At 46.4% G+C, this 27087-nt stretch overlaps 1 protein-coding gene across 2 annotated transcripts in view; it reads left to right on the top strand.

The window, feature by feature from the left end:
* LOC144159302 (uncharacterized) overlaps positions 1 to 27087 on the top strand; it is a 56349-nt gene that overhangs the window by 21980 nt on the left and 7282 nt on the right. Inside the window, exons 9-23 of one of the 2 annotated variants that reach the window (XM_077690708.1) lie at positions 1721 to 2069; positions 4708 to 4922; positions 9440 to 9634; positions 10425 to 10487; positions 10732 to 10831; positions 11759 to 11887; positions 14055 to 14139; positions 15098 to 15203; positions 15845 to 15888; positions 17298 to 17415; positions 18127 to 18248; positions 19709 to 19968; positions 22988 to 23139; positions 24167 to 24255; positions 24782 to 24914. In XM_077690708.1, coding sequence (XP_077546834.1) covers positions 1721 to 2069; positions 4708 to 4922; positions 9440 to 9634; positions 10425 to 10487; positions 10732 to 10831; positions 11759 to 11887; positions 14055 to 14139; positions 15098 to 15203; positions 15845 to 15888; positions 17298 to 17415; positions 18127 to 18248; positions 19709 to 19968; positions 22988 to 23139; positions 24167 to 24255; positions 24782 to 24914 — 2160 coding nt within the window. Of the gene's footprint in view, positions 1 to 1720; positions 2070 to 4707; positions 4923 to 9439; positions 9635 to 10424; positions 10488 to 10731; positions 10832 to 11758; positions 11888 to 14054; positions 14140 to 15097; positions 15204 to 15844; positions 15889 to 17294; positions 17416 to 18126; positions 18249 to 19708; positions 19969 to 22987; positions 23140 to 24166; positions 24256 to 24781; positions 24915 to 27087 lie in introns of both variants that reach the window. The other variant, XM_077690707.1, reaches the window with a different exon arrangement.

Below are 27087 nucleotides of genomic sequence, written 5' to 3'. Positions count from 1 at the left end.
TTAACAGCTATAGCTGGGGATTCTCTACCTTGTTCAGTCAGGTTTTTTTGTCTTTTTGCCGCATAAATTTCTCGATGGTGGGTAGCAAATCCAATCTGCTGGAAGGCACCATGTACATTTTCTGCATAATTGCATGCACGCATGTGAACGTGCTTTTTTTTTTTTTTTTGTGTGTGGGGGATGCCTGAACAAAAGCCTCAGATCTTTCTGCAAAACTTGTAGCATTGCAATTTTTTTTTACTTTGTTCTTAAACTGTGGTTGCCCTACCTACCTTCACTACCTACTTAATAACTTTCCAGTTCATTGGAGAGTCATTTCTTCCAGTTACTTGGAAACTCAGTGCATTATTTTGTCAAAAAAAAAAAAAAGAAACCCATTTGTTTCTTTCCTGGAGTTCGAGTTCCAGGCTATTCGAGTCTGTTGAAACAGCTCACAAAGCTCCGCATAACTTCTGTCACATCCATCACATTGTACGAACGTGAGATGTGACAGACATCATGTAGGTAGGAATGGAATGCGTGACCTTTGTTGTGTTTGTTCATGATCCTTGATGTCGTCGCTGGGCTGCGAATGGCGCACAGCAAGTCAGCGCACATGGACGGAAAATTATCGTAGTCTCTTGGACGTATTTTACAAAAAGTTAAAGTGCCTGGTCAAGTTGCTAGAATAATGGTTGCTCGCTCTTCAGAGCTTGCCCATCACTGAGAGTAATGACGCATGTTTTGGCTTGCTGGGGTGTTTCTGATGCTTGCAGTGGCGGCGTTGGGTAGCACAGTTAGTATATGCCTTGATATACCTTGATAGAGGGATCACGTTTGATTGCAGGGATCTAATTAAACTTCCCAGTCTGTTCCTACAGAAATTGAAACAGTTGCCACGTAAATTGGACATCAAAACTCAACTGGTTAACGTTTATTTTCATTCATTACTTGCCAAATAGTTTGACCGAAATGACTTAGGAGTGAAAAATGTACTAATTCAAATTACACATTTTTCTGACTAGTTTGTTATATTTCCATAGCTGTTTGGGGAATCTCCGAGCAGTGGAAGTTCCAAGCATAAGATGTGATTCAGTACTTCTCTCTACAGCCTCTCACCAAGGGATATGTCCTTCTGTCTTGCTAGTACTTGCCTGAACAATTCGCCGGCATCCCCTGTTGCTCTCAAATTCAAAAATAACAAGTCTCCGCTTGTAGTTAGTATTTTGCTACTGTAGCCAATAAGGAAGAGAGGTGGTAGGTTTACTGCTTGACGGTAGGGTTAATGAATGAGCCACAGAGGACATTTTAGATCTGATCAAAAGGTAAAAGCGGAGTTTTTCAGGGCATGTGTAATGTTAAAGATATACTATACAAGATGTGTGCTGAAGGTGCACGAGTAAAAGAATGGGCACAGAGATGAGAGCATAAAGAGAGCAAATGAGAACCATTGTGGGAAAAAAACATCGGATGAGGGTGTTGCAAGACTATAGCCTTGTTGGTAGAGGTCTTTTTCTTGCAGAAGCTAACGATGAGAGGCATTTATTATTTGGAGTGGCCTAGGGATGGTGATGAGAGAGCAGGGAGAGGCCTTGGCAAGGGAAGATAAAAATGAAGGATGGTCACTGGTGGAAGAGGGCCGCTCTGCACTGGACAAATGATGAATGGTGATGACGAATGTGGCTTCGACACAAATGCATCCTCTCCGCCTCACCGTTTGCACTGAACCTGCCCTGTCCAGGTGAGCGACTGGGGTGCGGTGCAGAACAAGAGCATGCGGGTGCGCCTGGACGTCGCTCCACGCCCCCTGGTGTCACCCCTCGCTGTGACCCTGCTGGAAGGGCAGCCCCTGGAGTTGAGCTGCCTGTCGCCGCACGCGGGGGCGGGTTCGGGGCCCCTGGGCTTTCGGTGGCTGCGCAACGAGCGCCTCCTGCCACCCAAGAGCCCCGAACTCACCGAGGACCTCTACCCAGCTGGCTCCCGGCTTGTCTTGGCTGAGGCTCGGGCTTCGGCTACATACACCTGCGTGGCCACGGGACCGCTGGGCTCGGGACGTGCCGACGCATTCGTCACGGTGCTGGCGCCACACGGTGAGTAGAGCTTTCAGTTCCAGTTTCAGTTTATTAGTCATTCCAAAAAAGTAGTACAGTAATAGTAATGTACAGACGGGGGTCCCAAAGTCAAAAACTGTAACGGGACCCTTGATGAATAACAACAAACAATAAATTAGATCAAGTAAACGAGCAATATGTAATACGAGTGAATGGCAATCAATTCTGAATGGCAATCAGCTTTATTCTGAAGATGATGACAGTATTTGTGTCTGTGTTGTTTTCTATCTAACTTCTTATTGCATGTTTTGCGATGATGAACTTCATCAATTTAAATGAAATTTTTGGCTATGTAGAATGTTTCTGCCCAGTGAAATTATAAGGGACCCTGTGAACTGGAAAAAATAACTTTTATTACTGTATGTTGTGCGATGATGAATGAACATTGTCATTGAAATTAGTTCTTTAGCTAAGTAGGGTGGTCCTGTGTGGCGCATTTGGCAGGGACTCTGTGCACTGAAAAAACAGATAATAAATCCTGTGATAAGAATTAGGGAATTCCATTCTGCACAAAAGTCAGTTCACATGCTATGTTTGTGATGCATGAAATGCTAATGCATATTTGACTTTTTCGCACTGCTTTGGCGTTACGTGAAAAGAAATGAACAGTAGGATGCACGCTGCCCAGAGAATGTAGAAAAAAAATAAGTATGTAGTGCTTTGATTGTAAAGCCAGCTGTCCACATTGCTGCTGATGTTTGATGTTCACAAACCATGGAAGGGAAGTGGGGGGGTTAAAGTTTGTGCAATTCCGTTTTTGTAACATTGCTTGTCAGGTTACTACTCGCTGTCTAATGGGAGCAGCAGTGACAACTAAGTCATGTCTGCCGGCACTCAGAAAGAGCAGCAGGACAGTGGCTGTTCCACCACATTTGGCTGACATGACAGGCAATGCTATGAGAGCAGTGTTGGTTCGTGGTCAAATGACTGAAGTCATCAAAAGAAAAAAGCTATGGGTGATCAATCTGAGGTGCTGCAGATTTTTGCACCAGCAGGGTGCTTTCAAAAATGATTTCACACTTTCACATGACACTTTTGACAATATCTTGGGCACTTTTACTCGAGGCAGTGGCAATGATAAGTCTATTGCTTCCGTGGTGATGACGACACCACCACAAAGCCACAGTGACATCATAGTGGAAGGTCACTTTCGTTGTAAATTAACCAACTGTAACCTTCTGGCCAACTCCGTGTGAGGGCACGCACTATCTCATATCTATAACAATAGCTCTTTTGGCGAGAACAGATGATTTCCAAATCTCGGGAAGATGTGGTACTACAGTCTAATCCCGCTACAACGAAGTCTGCTTCAACGAAATTTCCGCTTGAACGAAATACCTCCAATTCCCCGTCAGCTAGCCGTAGAAGTCAATGGAACAAAGTCCTCGCCACAACGAACCATTTGTCTGGCTTGCTTTCGCTTCAACGAAATTTTCGATGAGTTCGGCTGGGTTTGAACAATTATTTTACAATAAAATAAGCATAGCACCAGCTATCTGTAACTTTTTATACATTCAGGACGCTTAGTTTCACCAAAAACATGCGCCGTGCACCCACACTCGCACCCAAAACAAAAATAAACTCATAGGTGGACGGCATGGCTTGATGGTGATAACGATGTGGCAGGCCGTCTTTACATGAGGTGCAGCCAGGTTCGCCAAGCCGGAGCTACAGCTAATCTGTATCCAGTTGAAATCGCGCGAATGTGTTCTGCTAGGTGCTGGCGCAGCGCCGTCATGTATGTGTTGTGAGCAGCTGTCCCTGCAGTTTTCCTTCTGCAATTCTTCAAAGTCAAAAGCATAAATGTTTTCGTGTTTAGTCTTGATTCCCCCTCTTCCTATCTTAGTCTCTTAATCGCGAGCGTGCGGTCGGTCGCAATAAATGCAAGCGCGCGGCTTGCCTGCCAAGGTCAGTTGCTGCCTTGCCTAGTCAGAGGATAAGATAACGGCGCCTTTCCTGCCACAAGCGAGGGGGGCTTCCAACCGCCTAGCAGCTCTCTGCAAGTAATCAGCTCGGTGGAAACACCTTGTTGTACAGCAATACGCTTTGAAAGCACTTCCTCCTCAGTATCACGCTCTTTGCGTGCTAGCAAAAAAACAGATAACCATTGGTATGTTTGCTATCGGAATAAACACGAGGTTACTGCGCGTCACTCCTTTTTCTAAACATTGTATTATGCTGCCAATGATGCGGAAATATCCGGGGCTATTTTTCTTGCCCTTCCGTGGTGTGTTGGGGCAGATTTCGCCTCAACGAATTTTCGCTCCAACAAAATTTTTTGCACGTCCAGTCAATTTCGTTGTAGCGGGATTCGACTGTAACAGCTAGCGCTGCAAGAAAAATGGCGGTAATTCCTGCGAGTTCAAACAGGATTCCATTACCATGATAGAGCAGTGTTGCAACGTTCACACGCGTCTGTGCAACGGCCTGTGTATGTGTGCAGTGTCGGCGGAGGTGGACCACACAGGATTTCCCGATCTCAGGAGCATGGCACCAACAGCGAACGCTGTAAAAAAAAATGGCGGGAATTTCTGCGAGTTCGAACGGAATTCCGCTACTGCGTTCTCGAGTAGCGTTGCCATGTGTGCGTGTGCAACACTCTGTAATTCATGTGCAGTATCGACGGAGGTGTGCCCCGCGGAGGAGTCGCACGGGGTGCAGTGGCAGCGCACGGCGGCGCACTCGCGGGACGTGCAGGCGTGTCCCCAGCCGCTGTACGTGGAGGGCCGGTTGGAGCGGCCCTGCCACCTGTCCCTTGACCGGCAGGCCCAGTGGGGGAGCCCCGACTTCTCGGGCTGCACCGACGCCCGGCTCGCACAGCTCCAGTGGAAGGCAAGTGCGCCACTGGAGCGCTCCTGTCCCGCCCTCTCCGAGTCCATCCTTCGACCCCGCGTTTTCTCATCTTGTCCCTCCATCGGGTTTTCTGTATTCATCTCTCTGTCAGATCATGTGGGAGGCTGCGTCACCATTAACCCCCTAAGGGCTTATGGCGACCTCAGCTCGTTATGAGCAGTCGCCACTTGTTTGCTTACGACTACGTGTGTTCGTCGTGAGTCTTTTGCAATGTTCTAAGTCTTTTGACAAGCCCAGCTCATCGAATGATGCTTTTCTATTTAAAACATAGGTGGCAGCACAGTTTCTGTCATTGACACTTTTACTGACTGAGAGTTTGCACACTAGATGGTGCAATATGTGCCTTATGTTCCCCCCTCGTTATAAACAAACATGGCCCCATTCATGCGGCATTTCTCCCGCAGACATTGAGAGTGCGAGGGTGAGTATGTCGGGGTCATGTTTGATTCTTCAAGTGAAGAAGATAGCAATGACATTTTTAAGGACAGCGTCCCCGACTTTATTTCAGAATACACCTCAAAAGCACCGAGTATGGGGTATTACTTGATGCAGTGAAGAATGACCAATGAAACATTGTTATCTCCCGTAAAATGTTTTTTGCAAATATTTTTCTGTTTTGAAGATGTTACTGAAGTATTTTACACTATAAAAAAATTCGCAACTTTGGTACATGCCGTATTTTCCGGTGTATAAGTTGCGGTTTTTTTCTGAAATTTTCGTTGGTGCGTCTTATTCACTGGTGTGACTTATGTCTAGAATAAATCCGGTTCGTGGCGGCCGCGCGTGGACAGCGCACGTTGAGAGACACAGCTCTATGGTCTAAATGAATCTGAAGCCCACTGCTACGGTGTTTCTCATAGCCCATATGTCGCTTCGGGACGTTAAACCAAAGAATTTGCAGCTTTTTCCATAGAGTTTCATACAAATAACTAGAGGGGAAACTGGCGCTAGTGTCAACGCGAACATGGCAGCGGCGCTTACGCTTCAATGGGAATGATGGGTGGTTTTGGAACCGGATTGCGTAGGATCAAAACGGGCTTATGGCTGCGCAAATTGTGTTTTTTGACAAAAAAGCTCTTACTGCCCGGTTCTCCGTTTACAAATTACATGGCGAACAAAAAAGTTAGTGACAAAAACCGGTTTTGTACGAAATAAAACGGCGCGTTTAAATAAAAAGCAGACGCGGAGTCGAGAAGGTTTGTGGAGCAGGTTTGCCATTTTTCGCCAACTACAGCAGGACGCGGACTTTTTTAAAAACTACTTGTAAAAGTTTCGGCGCTGGTGGTTTGTAATAGTAAGAGAATTTTTGTGCTCATAAGAAAAAAGAAACCGATTACCTTTGGAGAAGTTATATAGTGACATACATCAAGCTGCGTTCCTATCAGCCGCCAGTGCTGCTGTTCTACGCAGTAGGAGCCGGCGTTCGCACGGAAGGTTTGGCTGTTCCAAGCGATTCGCAACCGTCGTCAGCTTCGACAATACATTGCTCTGCCGAATGAGAGCGCCGCAACTCCTAATTAGCAGACAACTTCGCCGCACAGAGCACCGTCATTTGTGTTTTCGTGCTCGCTGTGCGGCAATGCATTGATAACCCACCCAATTCGCAACTCTGGTTGTAAACATTCCACTCAGGGCGGCGTCAGTGCACGCGAGGCATGCAGTTCAAGGAGAAACGTATTTTGATCACTCCTCCCAACACCCCGCCTAGGCAAATGCGTTCATGCAAATCCAAAACGAAAACGAAACTGCCTGCAATCCATAGTAAGTTTCAGGAGCCATCAAGCGCCAATCCGAATCCACAATTACCCATCACGCCCATTGAGGCGTACGATCGCAGCGCCAGTTTCCCCTCTACAGGTTTTCCCGCTCAATTTAATCCAATCACCATACAATTTAATCCAAGCGCCAGCCAATTTAATCCGACTGCCATCTAATTTAATCCAAACGCCATCGAATTTAATCCTGGTGCCAGCGAATTTAATCCAAGTGCCAACCATTTTAATCCAGCTGTGGGAAGGTTGCTCAGGGGTGTTTTGCGCGGAATTAAGCGCAGCTTTGCAGGCTTTCATGCGCGGGGTGTGATGAAAAAATGGTGTTCCTTGATGCCTTACGTCCAAAATATCATAAGCGCGCATCTTGATAGACATTTACTAACATCCGCAGACGAGCAGAGCGGTCTCATTTGATCCGTCAGTGGCGTGTGGTCATCGTCTGCGAGTTCGTTAGAAGTATCGTCTGCTCCGGTATTGTTACGCCACCAGACTTGCCAGCGTAGTGTAACTCGCGTCAGAAGCATCGTCTGCTCCTCCTGTAACAATGTTTTAGACATTTGGTTGTAAAACCTCATTAATGCTCCTCTGGAGCGTTAAGCAATATTTCCAAGTTATAATACTGTCTGCGAAATCGCCAGAAATATCGCCTGCTGGCGACATAAGTATCGTCTGCTCGCGTACAAATACACTAGCAAATCTGCTGGGGTAACAATACGCAAGCAGATGATACTTGTGACTGTCTCGCAAACGATCACTACACGCCACTAACGGATCAAACGAGACCGCTGTGCTCGTCTGCGGGTGTTAGTAAATGTCTATTAGGATGCGCGCATATGATATTTAGAACGTAAGGCATCAAGGAACACCATTTTTTCATCAAATCTCGCGCATGAAAGCCCGCAAAGCTGCGCCGAATTCCGCGCAAGACACCCCTGAGCAACCTTCCGACAGCTGGATTAAAATGGTTGGCACTTGGACTAAATTCGCTGGCACCTGGATTAAATTCGATGGCGTTTGGATTAAATTAGATGGCACTTGGATTAAATTGGCTGGCGCTTGGATTAAATTGTATGGTGATTGGATTAAATTGAGCGGGAAAACCTGTAGTTATATTGTAAGAAACTCTATGGCTTTTTCTAGTCAAAAACAATGATAATGGCCTGCGACAACCGTGCGCCACTTTCTGCCATGCGCAGTAACTACAGTTCAGAATACATTCAAAGTAATATCAAACTGGGTTGCAAAAACAAAGTGCAGCTTATAAATTATTACAGAGAGTTAACAAGAAGAAGAGAGAGAAGAAGTTACACTGAAGGAGGTAAACGTGCTGCCAATTTTTAAAATGACAGCTTGCTGATAAGTTTCGATTTTCGGGCCACTTCCGGTCGCGTCACTTCGGCCCGCCATGACACCTTTATTGCGCTGATTTACGACAGCACGCAAGAGACGCGTGACGTTTGGAGAGGTGGCCAAATGGGTCTCCGACTCTTGGGACTCCATTTCTGCAAAACAGCAGTTGTAGCCGGGTTGATAAAGGCCGGAGTAATCTGGTCCGCGAGTGGTAACGATGTTGGCAAACAAGACATCAGAGAGTCGGAGGACAACAGTGATGCGCCGGCAGAGCTTTCACTGAAGATACTGAATTATTTGTTAGCGAGTTGGAGGAAAAGGACTTCGATGGTTTTGCCTAAGCGCTGTCCGTAAGTACATGCCATCTGTGTGTATGAATTTTTGATTGGAAAAACTGTCATTTTGAGGGGGTGCAACTTATACAAAGGTGTGACTTATAGACCGGAAAATACGGTAACTGTTTTGTTTAATGAGCCCTTAAGGGGTTAAGAACAGTGTACCATACTTGCACGATTCTTGTGTGCCCTTTTTTTCTCTAAAGTACGCTTCAAATTTGTGTGCGCATTACGATTGGGCAGTTAAATAAGCCGTAAAACAACTAGCAGTATGTATCACCAGGAACACCAAATCTTGTCAAAACACAACTCAAACCAATCTGTAATCATTCCGTTGACATCATGTGCGTAAATTTTGGCCAGGTGTTGAACACGTCGATGCTGCTACTATTAGCACCTTATTTCAAGCGTTATGGCTCTGACACTCACATTGTAAAGCGTACTTCATGTGCAAGGTTGTTTTACATGCCAAGAACAAGGGTAACTGGGCAGCTTCAGGCAGACTGGGCTTTCCAGAGACACGTGTGCGATTGGTGTAAACAAGGGAACTCTATATCTTCATGCATGGCTACAAGGAAAGCATTCGCCATCCCCAAACACAGATGACGTGCAAGAACTTGAAGACTCCCTGGCGGAATTTGTAAAGTAGCAACGAATGAACCAATGGCTTATTGCATCCAAAATAATAAAGGTCGATGCGCTTAAAACAGCAAACACTTTCAATGTTTTCCGCTCAAGTTTAAGACTGGCAAGAGCTGGGTAAGCGAGTTTATGCAGCACGAGGCATTTTTGTTGCTGCAAATGCATGCATAAATCTAAAAGTCTTCTTCCAGGTACAAGGTATCACGTCTTTTGCGTCTGCCTGGTAGAATCGGCATTGAAATATTTTTTCGTATTTTCCAAAGTAAACTTGCCTGCACGTTACAGTCGGGCTCTGATCACGCCAAGGAAGAGGAGGCATGCCAGAAGGATCAGGAGGGAGCATTGATCGCAATTTGCTGCCCCCTTCTCCCCCCCTCCTTCATTTCCCCTCTCTTAGCTGGAGAGCATGCGAATGGGCTACCTGGTGTCGTCAGGGCAGCAGCTGTCCACCGAGCTGCGCCAGTATCTCCAGGGGCGGCCCCTCCAGCCCGGCGAGGGGCGGCCCCTGGTGGGCTTCCTGGGCAGCCTCGTCGACTACCTCAGCCACCCGCTGCTCCGGAACGGGGGACAGCCCGCCCTGGCCGCCACCGATGTGAGTCCGCCTGTTATAGAAGGGCAACAAAGTCCCTACTACAGTTTGGAACCCTCGGTCGGAACTCTGAGTTTGTCCATTTCAAAAATGCCCATTTCACGTCCATTTCAATTGTGATGCATCTGCACTTGTGAGGCCTCCGACCAGTGACGTGTACCAGTGCCCCCCACCGTGCCTGCGCTGCATCATATCTGGGTCGCTTACTGTCAGCCAATCAGGGTTCACTCGAAATTAACAAAACTGAGAATTCTGCCCCTGGGTCTGTGACAGACTGTTCTGATATTGCCTGGCCCGTCAGATGTCAGTGGGATGAAAGACCCCCTAATTTACTTTGAAGTTACTTTCTGTAGATAAGTGATTTCGCTAAAAGGCAATTTAATTCGCTGCAGGGAAGAGGCATTCCGCATCTATGCAGCATTTTCGGGGAAGAGTTAGAGCAGATCACGGAGTTATGAAATAAATATGGGGGAGGTTGTTGTCGCCGTCAGCCCCCTTCCCCTTTTTTGTTGCTTTGTGCAGTTCTGTCACAAGTGTGTGCCAACATGTCGTTATTTGTGAGGTTTTGTGAAAGTGTAACATTTGGGGTAATCCAGGGATCATCTTTCTTCTTTGTGAGCTGCTTTCATTTGCAACCCTTGAGGATTCAGCACAGTTTGTACGAAGCAGAAGTGTTTGTCTCTGCTTGCATTGAAATATAATGGGGCTGCAGCTGAATCTTTTCTACTAGATTTAAGAGAGCTAAATGTTTTATCTTATACAAAGCACCAATGCACGCACCTGCACTGTGCAGGCCATCTGGGATGTTGTCTCACATCTGCTGGCCCACAAGCCATTGCTCTTGCAAGACCATGTGGTGAGTGCTCAAATTCCTCATCATGGGACAGTGTGTCCCTGTACAGACTGCTTTGTATGGCTTATATGTAGCCTTGCCTCTTACTTGCTCCTCCCCTGCTAAACATAAAACTGTCAAAAAAGTTTAGGAAGCAATTCATGCCTATCTAGAGGGCTGGTATCACGTCTTGCCTGCATTTATACTTTGCACATTCTGTCTTTTTTATTTCTTCACTTTCTCGCTGGATCTGGACTCTGGTGTGCAGACCATTGGTCACCTTCAGAGCCACGTCCTCCGGTTCGGACTGCTGGCCGCTAGAGCGCTGACACCAGGCCGCTTCAAGAACTTTGACCGGCCGGCCTTGGGTGAGTGGGGCAGGTCACTGTGCTGACAGATAACAGGCTCTCAAAACACCTTCATCTGTTAGGATGATGCTGCGTTTTGTTTAACCCTCAAGAATTTCAGTCAAAATCTAAACAAAGTGCCTGACACATTTTGTCTAGACACTGGGGACAATCTAGAAATCTGAAACAGTCTCTGGAAGCCAGGAAGTGATAAAAAAATATAAATTAATTAATGTCTATGAGCAAGTTGGTAGATGTAGCAATCTTGGCTTGTAGCACAGCACCAGCTGTGAAAAATTAGGAATGGTTGTATTGCTTTAGACGCATACGTGTCTTGTAGCTGCATTGACCTGAACTGATAATTTTATTTAGTAAGTTTGCGAAAAAAAACCCTGGAAGTTTGCTATGTTGCATTGGGACACTGAACAGGATCTGTTGAACTTCATTTTAGGTCTTCATGGTTTATTTCAGCTCCTGTAAGCATTTAGTTCAACTTGTAGTGCAGGGATGACTCATTAGTCTATTTTTTAAAAATGGGAACCAAAAAAGGGTAAAGGAAAAGCATTGCGCTCCTCTGAGTCTACTTCACAAATGATCACAAAGAAATCACGCAAATTCACAGTGAGAATGAGAGTCTTCATTTGTAAGGTCAGGTTGTTGCGTGTTTCGCAGCAAATTTGTTTTTGTTCGAGCACTCGTTAAGTTCTGCCCCGTGAACTTTCAAGTCTATTGTCACAGCCCACTTGAATGCGAGGCATTCGGCAAAAAAGAACATGGCACTCTTGACTGCATATTAATTGGCCCAAAGCCTAAAATGGTTCAATTTATCATTGTAAGCTGGTATATCAGTGGCAAGAGTGAGGGAGTATACCAGTGGCTCTGTTCAGTGCCCCTTTGAAGGTACTGAAATCGCAGAAAAAAAAAGAAATGCGATGTTGTCCCTTTCAGTCGTATCCATTGGCCGGGTCACTCGACTCCCTGCTGATACCACGACTATCCGGGTTCCCCTGCCCGGTGCTGCAACCTCTGCCTGGGCTGGGAACTCGGTGGAATTGACCTTGAAGCAAGAAATCCACGGTAACCACACGCTCCTTCCTCCCTCTCGCTTCCAATGCGAGTGCATTGCGCCTTTGACCTTGGAGAAGGTACCTATTGTATGGCACAACTTTGTTATCTACCGTGTTTACTCGAATCTAGGCCGACTCCCGAAATTCAGGAGGTCAGAAAATATAAAAAGCTTACCATGATCATAAGCCAAATTAAGAAAGGCACTAGACTGAGACTAAAACATGCACTTTATTGCACTTTTGGCGCTTGTTGTGGCATGTTCAATGCTCACTCGTCGTCGTCGTCACTGTCCTCGCCTCCATCCAGCGTGTTCAAGATGCTGCACTTACGGAAGGCCAACACAATTACAGTCAAATCCCGCTACAACGAAATTGACGGGATGTGCGAAACATTTCGTTGAAGCGAAAATTCGTTGAGGCGAAATCTGCTCCAACACACCACGGAAAGGCCAGAAAAACACCCCCCTATGTTTCCACATCATTCGCAGCCTAATACAATGTTTAGAAAAAGGAGTGACGCGCAATAACGTCATGTTTATTCGGATAACAAACATACGAATGATTATCTGTTTTTTCACTGCACGCAAAGAACTCGTTACGGAGGGGGGTAAAGAAATGCAGGCGCAAAACGTATTGCTGTACAACAAGGCGTGTCCACCGAGCTGGAAGAGTCTTCCTCATAAAAATAATGTACGGCGGCAGCTTTCGCCCATCGGCCGTGCAACACAAGATTATGCAGGAGGGTTGCAAGCTGGGCTAGTTGGAAATTAGGCATTCTTGGATAAAACCAGCGGCTGTCCTTGTGGTTACTTCCTTTGTCTTCGTCTGAATTCGCGCTGGTTTTATCCAACAAGATTATGGTGGTAGGCTGCTGGCTGCGTCTAGCAGCCAGCAGTTCTACCTTTCACTTATTTCGCGCCCTTCTCATTCGTTGTGTAGGCAGCAGACATGTCAGAGTACAGCGTGGTCTTATTGGCGTTACCCACCTGGCCAAGTCGGCACTCCTTTTCCAGCCGCTTCTTGATGGCAAATCGCTGGAATGCTACTAACTTCTCCTTGAACTCAGGGACTAGCTTTTGGCACACAGATGTCTGCCGTCGCAAGCTGAACCCAAACCGCTTTATAAAACGAGTGACCCAGCCCCTGCTGGCCTTGAACTGAGTCCGCACGATGCCTCGAATGTTTGCGATCTCCCTCGCCTTCGCCTGTATTATCTCCCTCGTCACAGGCATTCCACCCTGTCTTTGCAGCGAGATAAAGTCAGTGACATCCTTCTCCACCACGTGGTGTTGACCTTTCTTGGGTCCTGTGAAAGCGATTCGCTTGGCAGAGCAGCTGAAAAGTTTGTTCTGCTGCTTTCACCATCGGTGCACGTTCTTCTCATCGACGCTGAAGTCGTGCTGTGCTTGGAGGTTTGAAGTTCTCTCTGCCTCCAAGACTACTTTTCACTTAAAAGCCACGGTGTAGTGGCACCACTTGGTGGGCGCTGTTGTGCCGTGAACATGGGTGCTTCTTGAGGTCACGCGGCGACGTATGCAAGCAAGCACGGAATGCTGATAGCTGGGTTCACAACGTTCGAACAAGCAAAATGGAGCCTGCAAACCTGCAAGCTGAAAGCCTGTGGCTGCAAGGTGGCGTTGAGTGTCTTGCGGTGACAGGAAAGCCGCATCTTCGAATCTGAGCCGACCCCCAACTTTCATAAATGACTTTTTAAAAAGAAGTATCGGCCTAGATTTGAGTAAGTATGGCATGGGCTTATACGTTTCTGACGGGGTTCACAAGGGAATTAGAGGTGGTCATTTTATTTAAAGTTAATTTGTTTAGATTAGCTGGATTTCAAACATTCTCTTCAGTGGGGATTTGTTCAATGACTTTTCTTCATATTCTTGTTCAGTTACACTTTCATCGAGTGTTGATCTCTTGTGAAAAATTACGATGATATTAGTCTGTTAAGCATTGTTTTTTGCTTATCTCTGAGGCCACTTGCTTTGAGAGATTGCAGACAAAGCATGCATACATTACAACGCAAATGGTCACCTTTATCAAGCTGTCTGCAAGTGGTTTAGGAAACTGACTGTGTTGTAGTGCTTGTAAAGCTTATTCGCACCACATTTTTTTCTGCCAACTCTTGTAAAGTAGACATTTCGATCTCTTGTTCTCCCCTCTTCCTCCGGCAGGGGAGCCCAGTGAGCTGCTTGTTGCTGTGGCCCTGTTCAAGACGCTCGATGAGTTGCTGCCTGAACGATTCCTGGCACGACGCGGGTGCGTGAAAGTCTGTCTTTGTTATTTCTTGCTCAGTAAAATTTGGAGGTTTGCATCCTATTCCAGTAGCCACAGCATGACCCCTGACCTCAACAAAAGTTTTCTATCCAGGCAACAAATTCAAGGAGTAAGAAATCGCTACCTAGAGGGAGTGACCGTGTGGTTAGGGCAGCCATGTCTTAGTGGACACACGTCAATGAGGATCTTTTGTCTCGCATAGAAGTGCTTTGCTCCTATGACTGCACACACCTATCTTTCATCCTTGCATCTTGCCAGCTGATTTGCGGCAACCTATTTCGCGTTTTTCTGCCATAAAGCGACACTAACATGAACTCGTCAGCTTCATTTGGGGCTGAACTGCGCAGGTTAACCTGTGAAATCTATTATTTGACTGCTTGGGGTAGGTCGGGAGCTTCAATTTATTTTCAGTGGGTGGCAAAATGTAAAACATCGCGTGCTCATTGCGGACACCACACCAACTATCATAGAGATTTCGTACTGGTTTGCAACATGGTGTTTCCATGCTGTCTCACTCATCAGTACTTTGGTTTTTACCCGTTCATAATGTGTATCAAACATTGTAACATTGTGTTTGTTCACACACAGCCTGTGCAGGTGAGATGTGCTAAGAATAGGCTAAAATTAGGGCCGGAGACTTTTGAGTGTGTTGCCATGGCCGACGTCAGCGAATCGAGGGGAAGGATGAAGTGAGGGGAAGTGGCACTTTTGAATGCTTTTTTTTTTGTTCGAAAAAGCACGCGAATCGGCTGAAAGGCCTATAACGTGGCCTGCGTGTTCTAGATTTCAGTCTGGTATGGTAATTGGACAATGTTTACGGCACAATTTGATGTCCCTGTAACGGTCACAATGCTGCGTGAACTCACGCAATAGCTGTGAATTCAATCGCAGCACGGAAAAGCGTGTGAAGCTGCTTACGTTTGATGCTTCCCCCCGGCAGGAACCACGATGAGGGCTCCCACGAGCTCCATTCGCACCTCATCAGCATGGCCTTCAGCCAGAAGGAGGGCATCGGCATTCGGGTTCAGCTTGCCCACACTCGGCCGGTAAGGAGCCGCCTCTTAATTAATCTAACAACGGGCATGACAAGGAGGGGGGCAAGCAGGTCTTGAAAAATTCAGCTTGAGATTTCACGTCCCCAATACTACACGTGGGCTTGAAGTGTGCCGTTAACGGAGGCCTTCGGATTGATTTAGGCCAACTAGCTGTCTTTAACATGTGCGAAAATCTCATATACATAGATGCTTTTAGTTTTTCACCTCCATCGAAAAACCCCCACCCTGTTCCTTGGCCACTGAGCCACGGGTGGGCAAGGCAGGAAAATTCAGAACACTGGAGAAGGGCTTTTGAGGGTTCCTATGCAAAGTTAGAACACTATGCAGTCAAGTTCCTTGCCTTGTGCCAAACAAGCGTGATTTGATGCTGCTCTGTGGAATGGTAATTCAATCGGTGTATGTGTAAGGGCACCTTAAAGAGAGGGGTTAGAATTCATATGCCATGTATCGCTGCACATAAGTTGCATTCTTCTTCTTGCTTCTTTGTTTTTGTGATTTTTATTGGTGCAGCTTTTATGCAAGAGTGTTGCTTATACGCAGTTTTCATATGGATTTTTCGCAGATAAACGCCATCAAACCACAGCTCAATAATTTGAGGCTCCCCTCACTCAGCTTTCGCTTTTGTCCCGCAGGCTGACCCGTCGACCGTGTGCGGCGTTGCTGACTTTTCACACAGGTGACTCCCCGGCTTTTTCTTTTACACGCACGGTGACTCCTATGCTGACTTCTTCACTGAGCATTACCCTACACTCCTTATTGTAAAATCAACACACTGTATATCTCTGGATAAGCAAACATAGAATTGAATTCTAAGTGTAAGGTATAGTTAGGTGCGTGGGTGTAATCCGTGGAGTTTCGTTGTTAAACTTATGCATCGTCTCGGGACAGCCACTATACAGAGCATGAATGCTGCCGACCTGGCTGTAGCAGATGTCACTCAGGGAATTCAAAAACGATATATCCGGATTGTTCGAGAGCTTTGCACATACAAGGCTGTGAGTTTTGCATGGTCGGCAAACTACAAGTGACACGGGAAATTTAGGAGGCAAGCAGTCACTTATGTGCTGAATAATTTAAACGGTGTGCAAATGCAGGGAACTACCTTGTGAGTTCTTGGCTTGGTAGAGTTGCCATATACGGTATATGTACGAGCAAACACCTAACATGCAGACAAAATACAAATTGGTTTGTTTTATTTGAAGGATTTCGTGTTTCAAAGTGCCCGCAGCACTTGCCCGGCAGAAAATGATGCCGTATTCACTGAGAAATTATTCAGTTAGGTTAAAATTTTGATTTTCCCGCCGAATCGTGTGTTTTCGGGATGTCAGCAATGAAGTCATAGGTGCGCGTATTCAAACGAACTTACACGGTGTCATTCGGCCCCGTAGCCTTGCTTGCCGTCAGTCATCCCAGATGGCGCTACCATACTCATGCAACCACCATTGTTCGCCGTTGCTTTGTTTTTGACCGTATTTGCTCTTGTCTTGTTTTTGTTATGGTGTAAAGTAATCGTTTTGTGAAACAAGGGGTATGCTCGACGGACAAGGTCACGTAAGTCAAGGTCACTTACGCCAGTCGGCCAGTGTCGTGTAAGACAACTGCAAAGCGGCGGAGGGCTGTGCAGCTAAAAAAAGCATAGTGCGCCCAGTACCGACAGCAGTGCGCACCGGACTGGTACTTCTACGCTTACGTGTATTTTCGTAACTTTCATTGTTTACCCCACCATTCTTACTGCTGTAAAATGAATATGCATTACATTTAAGCACAAATAGCTCGTTCGGCAAGCTTATTAGCCGTGCCTAATTTGCGTTTGCTTTTGCCGGCCTCAGCCAATCGCAGAGCAGAACACATACGACATCATAGGTTCTGTTGCGGGAAATGAGCTAGTGGGTCGCATGGCCGTTCCCTTTTTCCCTAATTACATAGCTTATTTGAGCGAGGTGTGCGTTAACAGTGGTCTCAGTATGATTGAAACGAGGCAATCTTTCGAATGAACCAAACTTGTGTTTTGTCTGCACGGCCCCTCTAAGGCTCCCATGCGCATTATAGCGTAGCCTTCTTCCCTCCCCCTCCTCCCCCCAGCAGGGCCCACTTTGTCCTAGACGGCTGTCAGGCTGAGGCGCCAGCGCTGAACAAGAGCTACACCTGGTGTTCATGCGAGTGGGCAGGCACCTACGGCTTGCTGGTGGGAGAGAAGCCAAAGGTACGGATGTGCACGTTTGTGAACACGATCTTAAGTTTTGCAGCCGGTACTATTTTAATGGCAATGGCTGCCAACACCATCACCTTTCGCAAATGTCACTGCGTTGACGGCTGCTGCCACTACTGACTAGGCGTGTGTGAATTTTGCCTTTGAAGCAAATGATAATTTTCTTCGAATAATTTCAAAGCAGATAATTAGAGCATTTACAAAAAAAGCAACCAGCAACTGTCGCAAACAGTGCGGTGAGAGTTGAATTGGCCGTTTATTTTCACACAACGTGTGTAGCAAGCAGGTGACGAACAATTGTGAAGGCAAAGCAATTCTCAAAACCACTGTCGGAACTCTTAGGTTCGCTTTGCATTTGAGGCATTAAGCAATCCCCCCTTCCCGAAATTTTTTTTTTCTTTTTCTTTTTAGCCGTAGCTTCAAATTTGGTGTCACTGCATTACCGCTGTCATCATCAAGGGCCACCACCACAGCCAGAAATTTCCCCCTCTGTCCAACACTTTACAAAAACATTGTCACTTTTTATGATAAAGCGTAATGGTTTTGGTATGCATTTCAGAAAGCCTCGTAGGTTGAGGTTTGGGTTTTAAAAACTGTGGAGGCTTTGGAACTGGGGTTCTAGTTTCCTAAGCATTGAGGGAAAAACAGCCGAAGAGCATAACCCAGAAGTTCGAGGGCCACAGAGCCGATCTCATCGTCTTTCAGGCACTGGTGGAAGAGGACCGGGTGGCAGACGTGGTGGCCGGCCTGGGCTGTGGTGCCTGCCTGGTGCTGCTCCTTCTCACCCTGGTGGTTCTGGTGATCCGGTGCGGGCGTCGCCTTAAAAGGTGATTGTGCGGTGCGATGGCGAAGCTGGTCACTTCCTGACCACCCCCTGCTTTGCCATAACAATGTTTTTTTCTGACCGTTGCAACGGGTATTGAGTATTTATGTCGCTAGAAAGCTGACCCTTGAGGTTATTAATTATATTTCAGGCTGAGTTTTACTGTAACTGTCAACACTTCGCTGCATGAGCATGTCGCTTCTTAGCTGTGGGCGATATGCCTTCCATCCACGGTTCAGCTCTTGACTGCCAACCAGTTCCAAAATCTAGAACTTTTCAGTACAAACCGAAATTGTTATATTATAGTCACCTGACCTTTTGTAACATTTATTGGCAAATACTGAACATTGAAATGCCAATTTCTATTTTACAAAAATAGAAAAAAACAAGGTAGTGGTGGAGCGGTGGAGACAAGGAACTGAGGTAGTATTTTGCACTTGGGTTAATTTCTGCGTAATGTAAGAATTTTTTTTATAACCAAGTGAATCTTAAGAAGGGTTTGCTCTCTGTCACAAGGGTCGACAACCTTTGTCTTGTTACTACAGAGCAGGAATATATGTAGGAAGCAAAACTGCCTGTTGTGGTGGGTGCGGCCAAGTGACCAGATAAGGTCACAATGAAAATGAACGCGGGGCACAAAGCTTCGCAGCTGTGGTGGTGAAGGAAAGGGTAGTGGCACCTGATGGATGAAATGATAGTGGCCGCAACTCATTCCGGGGTCGCGCAGTGCAATGCCAATCACAGCGGCTGTGCAGTTTTTCTCCCGTGACAGACACCGCTAGCTTTAAGGGGGGACGCTGGTCTTAAAACAACATCTTTTAATTTTCAAGTAAACTTTGGGAAACTTGTTAGTCTCGCTGCTTTTTTCCCACTGATTTCGAATATGTCGTTATTTTAGATAATTAGCCATTTTCAGTCAAACACCAGACAAAACAGTGTTGGCCATAAAACTGTAATCTTTATACTTTCTAATACTCTGAATTCTGGTGAATGTAATAATCGAAGCAGTCTTTTGATGCACCGCTTAGAACTAATTTTACAGCTCACTAAACTTCTGTGTTTGAAATGGGCACTCAAAATGGTGCTTTGCCACTGGTGCCACCAAAGTTCTATGAGCTGTAAAATTAGCTCTAGGCGGTGCATCAAAGAACCGATTCTCTTACTGCACTCACCAGGGTTCATAGTATTCGAAAATACAAAGATTACAGTTTTATGACCAACACTGTTTTGTCTATTGGTCCTCCCAAAATGGCTAATTATCTCTAATTATCTTGGGAACAAATTGACCAGTTGAAAAAATAATGCCATATTTGAAATCGGTGGGAAAAAAGCAGCAAGTTTCGCAGAGTTTAATCAAGAATTTAAGGAAGCTGTTTTAAGAGCAGTGTCTCCGTCCAAGCGCGTGTGACGTTTTCTGGCCTCCCTGGAAAGCGACGTTTCCTCTCACTTTGTGCTCTGTTGCAGCCAGGGGTCGTGCTGCGGCCTGGAGGCGCTGCACGCGCAGGTGTGCGTGTCGCTGTGCGGGGCCTGTGGCACACTGCTGCAGGGCGTGCGGGGCCAGCTGTCCCCCCGGGCGTACCCGTACGCGGTCTCGCTGCTGCAGCTCTGCCTCCTGGCCGCCTGCTGCCTGCAGCTCTGTGTCGCCCTCGTCCTCTACGTGCAGCTGGTGGACGCCCGCTCCGTGCTGCGCCACGCCGTCCTCAAGGTGGCCGCGCTCGGATGGGGTGAGCGCCGCAGCCACAACCGCAGCCGTAGCCAGTGGGGGACAGCCATAGAGTTTCATACTAATATATACTAGAGGGAAATCTGGCGCCACTGCCTAAGAGAGCCACGTTTCAGCGAGCGTTTCCTCATGTACCGGACAGGCACATTTCCTCTTGTCCTTGGCATGGCTCACGAACAGGCTGAAAAGTTGCCTCTGGCTGCAAAAAAGCAACATCGAAGATTAATAAAATTTTGTTTTGTTGTTATGAAATTGAACCTCCGAAAAAATTAATTTGTCAGTGACTATTTAGAAACTTAATGCACGATGCACAAGAGAAGAATGTTACCCTTTTTTGTTGATTTTGGCTTTGAGACAAAAAAGAAGCCAGGTGGCTAGCTAAGCCAAGTAGGCGAGGAACATTGCTAGCGGCAATGGCGCCGCCCACAGCGGCCTACGATTGCAGCGACAGATTTCCCTCTAGTATATATATTAGTATGAGACTCTATGCCTGAAGCATGCTGCAGGGAGGCAGAGTTGGCAGTGTATGGGAATGTTGCGGTGTTGGATCAACTTTTATTGGCATGATGTGTGCCTCGCCCGATGTGATGTGTGTGTGCACAGTGGTGCGCCACGCAGTCGTCAAGGTGGCTGTGCTCGGATGGGGTGAGCGCAGCAGCCGTAACCGTAGCCAGTGGGGTAGTTGAAGCATGCTTCAGGTATAGAGTTTCCTACTACAGTCGTCAAGCGATTTTTCGTACCCTGAAGGAGCCGAAATGCCGGAAAAAAAGCCGAGACTTCCGGCAAAACGGCCGAGTCTCGGCTGGCAAAATGACGCTATCTTGGCAAAACAGCCAAGATAGCATTCATAAAAACAGGCAGTTTGAAAAAAATGAATCCTTGCAAAAAAGTCCGTTCATTTACGGAGCAGCTTGAAAACCTCATCGATCCAATTCTGCGGGGCACTACGTTGCCATACCAATGCAAGCGGCGGTGCAAACGGCACAACCAATCTTGTGCAACTGAACGGCCACCGCAGTGACTGACAACTGACTTTTTCCCTCAGTGCAGCTCGCAGGACGGGGCAGTGAGCGATGCCTGCTATCGATGCTGTATGCAAAATCAGCTGGCGGTACGCATGCACCGCGAGTTCAAGGCTGCAGTAGAACAAAATGGCAGCAATGTTGTTTGTGTTTCCGGTAACTTTTGACTCTCAATCAGAAGAAAAAGTCCGGAAAATCAGAAAATAGAACGAGAAGGGTTTCCATTGTCCGCAATTTTATTTATTGTCATACATTGATTCTATAGAGCGCATCGCAGTGCCATGGCAGAGTCCGGATATTCAAGCAGGTCCAGAAAATAGGGCGCCCGAAAAACCGTTTGGCGGCTGTAATTATACAGAGGGAAATCAGGTGCTTGTGAGTCTCTAGGTTAGCAAGCGCGTCGTCATGTACTGCAGAGATGCGTTCCATGGTTACTTGGCATGACTCGCCAACAAGCTCCAAAGTTGTCTGTGGCTGCAGAGAAACAACATTATTGTAAAAGGTAATTCAAGATTCTTGTATACTAACAGAAAAATGGAGCTCCAGAAGATTTAATTGTCGGGGATTATTTGGAAGCTCTATGCAAAACGAACAAAAAGAAAAAAAGTTACCCCTTTTTGTTGATTTTGGCTTTGGGAAGCAAAAAAAAGCCACGTGGCTAGGTGAGCCAAGTGAAAAGGAATGCAGCTTGCTGCTAGGATGGCACCCACAATTACACGCGACTTCAACAGCAGATTTCCCTCTAGTACTATATGTAAGTATTGTGAAATGGTTCAACTTAAATTGTGGACGACCCAGCAAGCAATGGAACGGAAGATGATAGGTCCAAAGATAAGGAACAAGTAGAGAGGAATGTGTCAGGGAACAAACGCGTATTAAGGACATACTGTTAGAAATTAAGAAGAAGAAATGGACGTGGGCAGGGCATGTAATGCGAAGGCCAGATAACCGTTGGTCACTGAGGGTAACAGAGTGGATCCCTACAGAAGGCAAGTGTGGCAAGGGGCAGCAGAAAGTTAGATGGGCAGATGAGATAAAAAATTTTGCGGGGATAAATTGGTTGCAGTTAGCACAGGACCGGGATAATTGGAGATGCATGGGAGAGGCCTTTGCCCTGCAGTGGGTGTAGATAGGCTGCTGCTGCTGCTGATGATGATGATGATGGTACGTAAGTATGGCACTGTATGGTGCAGGGAGGCAGATTTGGAAGTGTGGGGATGTTGTAGTGCTATGTCAACTTTTATCGCTGTGGTGTAAGCCCGGCTTGACGTGATGTGTGAACATGCTGGTTACAAGAACACATCACATCGAAACAAGCACACATCATGTCATTAAAAGTTGATTCGTTACATACACCTGCCCAATGACAGTGAGCATAGCAGAAGCTTCCGGAAAGAATTAAGCTAGCCTGCTTGTGGTTCCAGCATGCATTTTTGAATTGGAGAACGGGAAGTGCGCGATGCGTCAGGGGCAGTGCTGGACGAAAGTGTGAAAGCATACCAGGACGTTAGTGGCACTCACAATTATGTTTACCTGCTGTGGGCGCAGCAAGTGTCAAGCACATTGATTGATTGATTGATTGACTGGTTAATTGATTGATTTATTGATTGATTGATTGATTGACTGTAGGGTTTAACGCGCCGACGCTATGCAGGCAATGAGGCGTGCCGTAGTGGAGGGCTCCGGATTAATTTTGACCGCCTGGGGATCTTCAACGTGCGCTGAAATCTCATACACACTGGTGTTTTTGCTTTTTGCCTCCATCAGAAAAGTGTCAAGCACAATTTTGTTGCAAATCTACAACACTCAAAGTTGGAAGGTGCCTGGATTGAAAGCACACCAACATTAAAGCACACCAGCTTCTTTTATGGATTATCTGTGCCGAGGGAGGGTAGTGGTGCGCATGAAACACTGTATTTTTTGTTATGTTGTTTTGCACCCAAATAATTGAGCCCACCAACCTGCCTGCCGTTTTTTTTCCCCCTGTATCCTGCACAGCTGTTCCGGTGATTGTGGTCGGGGCCAACCTTGCGGCACAGGTGCTCGAGGGCTTCCGCCTGGAGAGCTGGTGGCTCAAGCTGCGCGCCCCTTCGGGCCACCTTTCCAACTACTTCTGCGCCTACGTCGTGTCCCTCGCAATCATCACAGCTGTGAGTGGGCTTGGAATGCGTGAGCCTGGAGTGTGAGGGCTGGTACTAAAGTCCACAGATCTTTCCCGTTCTCTTTACTTTCCGGCAGGATGTTTACCATTGCGGACGTCGTTGCATGTCCTTCATGAATTATCGCAACTTGTTCTTGCTTTCTGGTAATAAAAAAGGTGGCAGCCAGAAAAACCGGTTTTGCCTTCCGGGCCCAAACTTCTACAGACCGGAGAGAATGATAACGTTAGTCTTATTGCACTCCTTGATTTGAGCACAGTTCACTGGCACCTTGTTCACCTGCATGCCTCCAGCAGTTTTTTTACAAAGGCTGTCAAAAAATCAAGTACAAAATTCCGAATAAATTTGAATGTAGTTGCTTTACACAAAAACAAATTTTATATCTACAATCGCAATAAAAAACTAGATATGCCTCCCAATTTTTTTATCATCGTAACTGTAAAAATAAAGTTTTTGATCGAAGACCCATGTGCCCCCTCACAAAAGGCACTGTGCAAACTTACAAGTGTGGCACACTGTCAAGTGCGGATGATGCTACTGCTGAAACAAGAATACATCAGATTTATTTGATTTTGTAAATGTGACTACTCAGCACGTGGGCATCGTGTCAACAAAGCACATAGCAGAAGAAACAGACACCGTCAACCTCTTTGGTAGGGTTTTATATAATGGATTTCACTGCGAAACTTCACTTACCTGTTTTGCGCAAGAACGAATAATGAAAATGGAAGAGTGCTGTCATCCAAACAGATCATTTTAGCAGATCATCTAAACATATATTAGCAACAACTATTACGGCTGCACCGAGCTCTCACCACACAACAGCTGGGTGGTAGATTTTCCAAACGTTGGGCTTACAATTCTGTCCCTTAAATTTTACATGTACATTGGCTGAACTGATGCGTGATGCGTTTGTGAGTGCAAATTTGTCGTGGGATTGACACAGCAGAAATATTTTTTGCCCTAAAACAGCCTTTCTCAGAGTTTTAAAAAAGAACCGGCCCGTCCCCCGTTTCAGCTCCATTTCCTGCTATTCCTGACTGTTCGCGGAGAGCTTCGCCGGCAGCGTCTGACGGGCTTAACCAAGAAACAAGCCCCCACCAGCCGGTCAGTACTACAATGCCCCCTTCGGTCCATTGGGGTGCAAAACACGGTTATTAGCTATAAAAGCTTAACTAGCTTCACCTTAGAAGGAGAAACTCCAAGTAGTCATAAAGAAAATTCGGTTGTGTTCTAAAGAAACGGCTCAGTCGTTAAATTTATGTCGTTAGGGCTTTTGTTTCACTTGTATAAATGCTTCAAATATCTTAATAAAATAGAAAATACTGGTGCAGAGGGTCAATCAAAATATAAATTCTACCCACTATAGACAACCTAAGATCGAGAAAGCTTCATTAATGTGACAACTATCATTGCTGATACAATTTTATTGAGGCAGTTTCTGTGCATTTTGTGATTCCAAGTTATTTGAAGGGGTGTGAAAGATAGTCAGAGCCTAGCTCAAAATCCTGCTGCTTTCATTCGATAAATTTCGACTTTTCTTATTTCGGGCAATGGTGACTTCGGCAAATTTGATTCTTAGGGGCAACCCACTGCATGTTCCTTGGTCGTAACATCAATGCCGTGCTTGCAGGTCGGCGCTGCTGGTGGGCTCGATGCTGGTGCTGGTGTCGCTGCTGGCGGTGTCCCTGACCAGCATCCTGTACGTCAACATGGAGGGCTACCGGCTGCGCTCGTACCTCCTCGCCGCCTCCCTGGGCTTCCTGGTGGGTGGCCTCAATTCCCTCCCGATCTAGTTTTATTAGGCAAGCTGTGCTGCTTACGAGTGCAGCGTGTGAAGCTGTCAAGTCACACAGGTACCATATTTATTCGAATATAAGGCGAGGTTTTGTTTTCCAAAGTCCGTAGTCTCAAAGTCATACCCCGCCGTATACCGTATTTACTCGTGTAATCCTCACACTTTTTTTTTCGGAAAAGTCAATGTGAAGTTAGGGGTGCGAGAATTATGCGGGGGGAAAAAATCCGGTGCACAGTGTTGCCAATTTGCCTTCTGCCAATCCCGCTAAATGTAGCGGTCGTTTTTTGTATATGTAAGCTCAGTGTTGCCAACAGCAGCTATTTCTTTTTATCTTATCGTAAACAGTCTCCCGTTGATCAGCGATCATGAAATTGCCGCCAGGCACGCCGAAGTTCCTGCCTGCAGCGCGGTTGCCGTGTTCGATCGCGTACTCTATCGCTTTCAATTTGAAAGCGGCAGTGTAGCTGGCGTTCTTCCCCATGGCAAAACGGCACCAAGCACAAAACAAACAGATCGGCACCAAGCATAAAACAAAGCGATCAAAAAGTTCTCATAATGGCAGCGAGCTATCCACCACTGACGCGAGTGACTCACTGACTGCTGCTGCTCAACGATGGGACCACGACGGCGACACGACGACATGACAGTGGGCTGCGCGAACGCCGTCTAGCTGCGCGCACGCGAAACCGGCTCAAGGACAGTGTGAGTAGCTTGTTAGGGCGCCTGTTAGGGAGTAGCCATGCAGGTTAGGGCGCCTGGATGGCCTTGAATACACAGTGCTCTCCGCCGAACGGAGAGGCGGCGGGAGAGGGCGCGTGTTGGAGAGCGCGTGCACCATGCGGGTTTCGCGAGCAGGCAACTTTCGCCGCTGCAAAGTTGGGGGTGCGAGGATTATGCGAGGAACCAAAAAATCCAAGTTTTGCTGGCTCACATTAGGGGTGCGAGGATTACGCGAGTGCGAGGATTACGCGAGTAAATACGGTATTTGAAGCTCAGTGTATAGATATATACTCCGATTTCTTTTTAATCTCCAAACTGCACCCTCACTTTATAATCTTGACCGCCTTAGAACTGAATAAATGCGGTACCAGGGGGCAGAAGTGTTCGCACCGGTAGACGTAACACAGCATTGTGGAAGGAGTTTGGCGATCTCATTTTTGTCGTTGGAAAAGTCCCGACAGATAATAGCCCGTTATCGGCTCAATAGTGCGAAGGAAACATTGCGGTAAAGTTTTCGCCTGCTGAAAAAAATAAAAAGTGGGAGAGAGAAAAGGGGAAGTAGTCTCTCTTATGTGGGCATTGCGGCACTGATAAAGGCAGAAGAATCACTTTGCCGACCTCCCATTGGATGCAGCACCAGTTGTGATAAAAACGGAGTCTGCACATTTGCATGCCTTGCCAACAATTTCACCTGGCCTTACTCCAGATGGTGCTATTGTTTTCAGTGGTCAGCTGTGTTTAGTAAAAACCATTGAAAACGTCAGATGTGGCTGTTCAGAGTCCTTTTCTGCTATTTTTGCACCATGAAAATCTGGAACAAGTGAATGCAAACTGATTTTGGCTTGCACATTCTTTGCGAACTTTCTTCCCTCTCTTTCCAATCACTGCTGTCGGTGTAACTTTCTTTGGTTACAAACGTAGCATTTCTGTATGAAATCCCTGAGTAATGGTTTTGGGGCCAAAATTGGGGCTGAAAAGTGCACTATATTCAAGGCATTTATTTTTGCTAGTTGATGCCGATCCAACTGACATTACTAGTAATCATTACCAATGTACAGGTGCACAAAATAAAAAAAACTACATAGGCAGTTTGGGAACAAAAGTTCAGTGTAGCTGAGTTAATCTTTAGCTCCTATTCATCCTGTCTGTGTTTTATTTGTGTTAGTTTTCTCCATTGTTGCTTGATAATGTCGAGGTTTGTTGGAAAATATTCTGTGGGTTATGCGCTGTTCAAAGCAAAGCACTCATCTGGAATCTGGACTATTTCTAGATTTATATCTGTAGAAGTCATGCATCTGTAGATGAGTGAAGAGTGGTGTTTGCAGATGTGTGCGTGCCTCTTTTGTAGTTTATATACTACTGCAGCTTTAAAGGGGCCATGCAGGCAAAATACAAGTTTTGTTTATTCGAAAGATTTCGTG

This window comes from Haemaphysalis longicornis, unplaced genomic scaffold (assembly GCF_048455015.1).
Source record: "Haemaphysalis longicornis isolate Haplotype H1 unplaced genomic scaffold, Haemaphysalis longicornis Haplotype H1 scaffold_10, whole genome shotgun sequence".
NCBI lineage: Eukaryota > Metazoa > Arthropoda > Arachnida > Ixodida > Ixodidae > Haemaphysalis > Haemaphysalis longicornis.
This window is presented reverse-complemented; position numbering and strand designations above follow the sequence as displayed.